This window comes from Electrophorus electricus, chromosome 8, assembly GCF_013358815.1.
Source record: "Electrophorus electricus isolate fEleEle1 chromosome 8, fEleEle1.pri, whole genome shotgun sequence".
NCBI classification, from domain to species: Eukaryota; Metazoa; Chordata; class Actinopteri; order Gymnotiformes; family Gymnotidae; genus Electrophorus; species Electrophorus electricus.
The window spans coordinates 24,328,279-24,334,866 of NC_049542.1; the positions used below are offsets into that span (position 1 = coordinate 24,328,279).

Sequence of the window (6,588 nt, forward strand, 5' to 3'; positions counted from 1 at the left end):
CAAAGACAAAATCCTAACTATATAAGAATTGCCTGCTATGACCTCAATGTTCACACCTGCATGTGTGTGTCAGGTGAGCATTGAGCAGAAATGCAGTTCCAGCACACACAGACCCCTGGGCTGTTGTTGATGTTAAGGCATATTGGATTGAGTAGGATTGCTGAGTAGAGATGTGTGTTTATGACACAAAACAACAGACCTTGATTTCTCTTTCTATAAGCTTCCCTTTTTCCCCTGTGTCTCTCTTCTCACTCTCTGCATCTCTCCCTTTTGCTTCTGTCTGTTTCTCTCTTTCTTTCATCACTCCCTCTCCCTCTTCCTCTCTCTCTAGGTGAGCTCCCCCTCATCCTGACTCAGTGGTACATTCCCAGCCTACTACACACAGTTTGCTCTGCGTCCCGGTCAGTCAGACAGGCAGAGAGCTGCACGCGTGCACACGCCGCCGTCTCTGACAGCAACACATGCACACAGCAGCATCACCACCCCGTGGAAACGTGCGTGTGTGTACAGGGCCATCGGGGAGTGAGTGTGTGTGTATGTGAGCGTGTTAGTGTGCCACACCGGCTCCTGAAGCCTCTTGGGATGCATGGCAGGTGCGTGACACAGTGAGCAGGCTCTCCCATCTGTCCACCCCCTCCCTGGCCCCACATCTGTCCAGCCAGCGCAAGCTTCGTCTGCCTCTGCCTACAACTGGATGTCTGCCCCGGGGTCTGCCGGCAGCAGCAAGAGGAATTCCTGTAAGTCTCCATGCTCTGGATCTGTAGATCTTCTTCCTAGTAATGTTAATGTGTGGGATGGCATGCTTGTCACTGTAGCTGTGTGTACAGGCAATGGTCCTTCAGCAGTGGTCTTCTCCCCTGCAAGATTGGATCTTTGACAGATGTGTGTGTGTGTGTGTGTGTGTGTGTGTGTGTGTGTGTGTGTGTGTGCTTGTGTGTGAAAAAGAGAGAGAGAGAGAGAGAGAGAGAGAGAGAGAGAGAGAGAGAGAGAGAGAGAGAGAGAGAGAGAGAGAGAGAGAGAGAGAGAGAGAGAGAGAGAGAGAGAGAGAAAGAGAGAGAGATTAATGACCCAGAAATTCTTTGGAATGTTAACTGAAGAGCTGCTAACAATGTCCCATGAATCTTGAAGCTATCACACATCAGTTTCCAGGTGATAGTAGTTGTCTTAGATGTGGTGTACCTGTGCTGATTTGCTTATTTGTCATTGCATATAAAGTCTTTCTTCCTGCATGTTGTAAACAAACAGTCTACAGGGTTAGTAAATATGGAGCATGTGGGGTTCACTGGGCTACTGGGGGGAGGAACACAGCGGACTGATATAATGCTCGCTCGCTCTCTCTCTCTCCCAGAAACACACACACACACACACACACACACACACACACACACACACACACACACACACACACACAAACACACTCATTCTTCATCCACATATAAAACTGCATTAGTTCAGGCACTGATCAGATCTGGTACAAACTTCTCCCTTTATATTTTTGCATCTACATCCCCCCTATCTCTCTGTCTCTCCCTCTCTCAACGTCTGGAAGCATTTAATATTTATTGCTTTCACCTCTGTCATATTTTCTCTCCCTGTACCCTTTTGCCCCAGAACTCTGGCACCTGTTCAGTTGAACACCCACCCAGTATTATGCTGTATTTCTGCCACTTATATCAGCACCTTAGAGCCTTCATGATACCCAAAAACACTGAAACCCCTCATCCTCCATGGCAGTACTAGACCCCCACCTCACCTGACACGCCCTCTGTGCACCCACTACACTACTTAGTTTAGTTGACACCCTGACAGTGCTCTGAGATGCCGCTTTTTGTGGAGTTGTGCTCTGTAGAGCACAGGTGAGTGGTGGATGCTGAGTGAACTACCCCACTCCTGTCTGGAGGGCCCCATTCGCAATGCCCATGCCTGCTTTGATGTCCTGCTCCTCCGGTGCTGTGCTTCTCAAGCACCTGATGTGCTGGCTTTACTTGTGTTTGTGTTATAGTGGAGTTATGGTAAAATCAGTCTGCTGCTGGAGGTTGGATAGGCCCATGTGTTTGCACTTCGTCTCTGAAAAGCTACGAGTGTGTCCTCCAGATCTCCCCATCTTGTGTCATATGTTACAATGTGTTCTTCACACTTATCATTTCATAATGCTAACAATGGAAGGCATTTATTTTGCTTGGAAGGCTGTAATTTGTGCATTGGTGCAAGGGATTGTGTGTTTGTTTGTGTAACTGAGCATCTGTAGAAAGCAGTGAGAAAAAATGTTTATTAAAACATTACAAGGCAAAGATTTTTAAGGACAAAGCTGGGATATTTATCCATGTCTTTGTATTTTTTTGAATGTGATATGTTATTATAAACCCTGAATCTTGGCAACTTCAACTATTTAGTACATGTGTGGATTTATATTCATATAGCCACATTCTCTCCTTCATCGGTGTCTTAAAATTGGCAGTGATCTTGTGGTGATCATGTTCATCTGAACTTTGTATTTGTACTTGTTGTTAAGTTTCTAGATAAATTCTTGAAAGCAGCTGCTTCCAGACATTATACTGAAGGTCATCCTTCCATGTCTCTTAGGTTTTTATACAGTATACTACAATTGCTCTTTGCTAACAATACTCGACCAGTGAAGTAAAGGTTTACAACAGGAAAATAAGTTGAACCAGAATTATTGGCTAGTACTGCAGAAATCATTAGCTGAGATTGTGTCCATCATTTTATAATTTGGAAAGAGAGAGTCTGGAAAGAGAGATGGCATAATCATAGGACTTTCTCTGAATGAAAGGCATTCAGTCTGCCAATCACTGACTCAGTCAGCCAGTCACTTAGATACCCATTCACCCAGTCACCCAGCCTCCCAGTCACCCATTCACCCAGTCACCCAGCCTCCCATTCACCCAGCCTCCCAGTCACCCAGTCACCCAGTCACCCATTCACCCATCCTCACAATCACCCAGTCACCCATTCACCCAGTCACCCAGCCTCCCATTCACCCAGTCACCCAGTCACCCAGTCACCCAGCCTCCCAGTCACCCAGTCACCCAGCCTCCCAGTTACCCAGTCACCCATTCACCCAGCCTCCCAGTCACCCAGTCACCCATTCACCCATCCTCACAATCACCCAGTCACCCAGCCTTCCAATCACCCAGCCTCCCAATCACCCATTCACCCATTCACCCAGTCATCCAGCCTCCCAATCACCCATTCACCCAGCCTCCCAGCCTCCCAATCACCCATTCACCCAGCCTCACAATCACCCAGTCACCCAGCCTCCCAATCACCCATTCACCCAGTCACCCAGCCTCCCAATCACCCATTCACCCATTCACCCATACACCCATTCACCCAGTCACCCAGCCTCCCAATCACCCATTCACCCAGTCACCCAGCCTCCCAATCACCCAGTGACCCAGTCTCACAATCACCCAAACACCCAGTCACCCAGTCAACCAGTTTCCAATTCACCCAATCACACATTCACCCAGCCTACCAATCATCCATTCACCCAGTCACCCATCCTCCAATTCACCCAGTCACACAGTCTCCCAAACAACCATTCACCCTGTCACCCATTCACCCAGCCTCCCAATCACTCAGTCACCCAGCCTCCTAATCACCCATTCACCCAGTCACCCAGCCTCCCAATCACCCATTCACCCAGTCACCCAGCCTCCCAATCACCCAGTCACCCAGCCTCCCAACCACCCAGTCTCCCAGCCTCCCAATCACCCATTCACCAATTCACCAATTCACCCATTCACCCAGCCTCCCAATCACCCAGTCACCCAGCCTCCCAATCACCCAGTCACCTAGCCTCCCAATCACCCATTTCCCCATTCACCCATTCACCCAGTCACCCATTCATCCAGCCTCCTAATCATCCATTCACCCATTCACCCAGCCTCCCAATCACCCAGTCACCCAGCCTTCCAATTACCCAGCCTCCCAATCACTCATTCACCCATTCACCCAGTCACCCAGCCTCCCATTCACCCAGCCTCCCAGCCTCCCAATCACCCATTCACCCAGCCATACAATCACCCAGTCACCGAGCCTCCCAATCACCCAATCACCCAGTCACCCAGCCTCTCAATCACCCATTCACCCATTCACCCAGCCTCACAATCACCCAGTCACCCAGCCTTCCATTCACCCATACACCCATTCACCCAGTCACCCAGCCTCCCAATCACCCAGTGACCCAGTCTCACAATCACCCAAACACCCAGTCACCCAGTCAACCAGTCTCCAATTCACCCAATCACACATTCACCCAGCCTACCAATCATCCATTCACCCAGTCACCCATCCTCCCATTCATCCAGTCACACAGTCTCCCAAACAACCATTCACCCTGTCACCCATTCACCCAGCCTCCAAATCACCCATTCACCCATTCACCCAGCCTCCCAACCACCCAGTCTCCGAGCCTCCCAATCATCCATTCACCCATTCACCCATTCATCCAGCCTCCCAATCACCCAGTCACCCAGCCTTCCAATCACCCAGTCACCCAGCCTCCCAATCACCCATTCACCCATATACCCATTCACCCATTCCCCCATTCACCCAGTCACCCAGTCACTCAAACATCCATTCACCCAGTCACCCATTTATCCAGCCTCCTAATCATCCATTCACCCACTCACCTGGTCTCCCAATCACCCCAGTCACCCACCATATATATATATATATATATATACAGTACTGTGCAAATGTTTTAGGCAGGTGTGAAAAATGCTGTAAACTAAGAATACTTTCAACGATACAAATAATAATTGCTTATTTTTATCGGTTTACAAAATGCAAAGTGAGCGAACAAAAGAAAAATCTAAATCAAATCAATATTTGGTGCTACTAGCCTTTGCCTTCAAACCAGCATCAATTCTTATAGGCACACTTGGACAAAGTCAGGGAATTTGTACGGTTATAGTCAGGTGTATGTTCAACCAATTATACCAAACAGGTGCTAATGATCACAGTGAATAACTGAAACATAAACAGCTGTGTAGGAGGCTTAAAACTGGATGAGGAACAGCCAAACTCTGCTACCAAGGTGAGGTTGCAGAAGTTTCCTGTCACAGGTCATACACCATGGTAAGACTGAGCACAGCAACAAGACAAGGTAGTTATACTGCATCAGCAAGGGCTCTCCCAGACAAAGATTTCAAAGCAGACTGGGGCTTCAAGATGTGCTGTTCAAGCTCTTTTGAAGAAGCACAAAGAAACGGGCAACGTTGAGGATGGTAGACACAGTGGTCAGCCAAGGAAACTTAATGCAGCAGATGATATCATATGACATCAAGCTTATTTCCCTTCGAAATTGGAAGATGTCCAGCAGTGCCATCAGCTCGGAGCTGGCAGAAACCAGTGGGACCCAGGTACACCCATCTACTGTCCGGAGAAGTCTGGCCAGACTCCGACATGGAAACAAGGTCAAACGGCTTAACTGTGCACGAAAACATAGGACATGGGGTGCAGAAAAATGGCAACAGGTGCTCTGGACTGATGAGTCAAAATTTGAAATATTTGGCTGTAGCAGAAGGCAGTTTGTTCACCGAAGGGCTGGAGCGTGGTACAATAATGAGTGTCTGCAGGCAACAGTGGAGCATGGTGGAGGTTCTTTGCAAGGCTGCATTTCTGCAAATGGCATTGGAGATTTGGTCAGGATTAATGGTGTCCTCATTGCTGAGAAATACATGCAGATACTTATCCATCATGCAGTACCATCATAGAGGTGTATCACTGGCCCCAAATTTATTCTGCAGCAGGACAACGACCCCAAACATACAGCCAATGTCATTAAGAACTATCTTCAGTGTAAAGAAGAACAAGACGTCCTGGAAGTGATGGTATAGCCTCCACAGAGCCCTGATCTCAACATCAAGTCGGTCTGGGATCACATGAAGAGACAGAAGGATTTGAGGAAATCTACATCCACAGAAGATCTGTGGTTAGTTCTCCAAGATATTTGGAACAACCTACCAGCCGAGTTCCTTCAAAAACTGTGTGCAAGTATACCTAGAAGAAGGCAAAGCGTGGTCACACCAAATATTGATTTGATTTAGATTTCTCTTCTGTTTGTTCATTGCATTTTGTTAATAGATGAAAAACTATTAACACTTCCATTCTTGAAAGGATTCTTAGTTTACAGCATTTTTCTTCACACCTGCCTAAAACCTAAAACAGTACTATATATATATATATAAAGCATAAGCAAGCTTTTATTGAGCTTGTGTTTTTCTAAGAAACAAAAAACAAACAAACAAACCTGTAGCTTTTTTAAAGCAAACTCGGAAACTCTACATTGTCAGAATGTTTTTGACTGTCCCAACAAAGTCTGAGAGGGACCCAAGAGAACATTAATCAATACTTAGGCATAATCTGTAAGAGTTCAGACAGGCGCGATGGAAGGGAAGATTCTTCTGTTGTTGCCACTAACTGGCAAACAGAACAGTTGGGAATAACACAACTGCACCACAAGCCTGGCTTAGAACCAAATGGGTGAACGGCTGTTCAGGAGAGGGGAGGAAAATGTCTTTGATTGGAGCTGATGGATATTTGAAAGCAGCACGACTAATC

The 6,588-nt window shown here is 47.2% G+C and overlaps 1 protein-coding gene across 3 annotated transcripts in view; it reads left to right on the plus strand.

Annotated features, from left to right (window-relative positions):
- Positions 1–476: 476 nt before the first annotated feature.
- dtnbp1b (dystrobrevin binding protein 1b) overlaps positions 477–6,588 on the plus strand; it is a 22,740-nt gene continuing 16,628 nt past the window's right edge. For all 3 annotated transcript variants that reach the window (XM_027019721.2, XM_027019722.2, XM_027019724.2), the window contains exon 1: positions 477–737. Coding sequence is in view for 1 of the 3 variants with exons in the window: in XM_027019724.2 (XP_026875525.2) it covers positions 695–737 (43 nt within the window). In the remaining 2 variants the exon portion in view is untranslated. The remainder of the gene's footprint in view (positions 738–6,588) is intronic.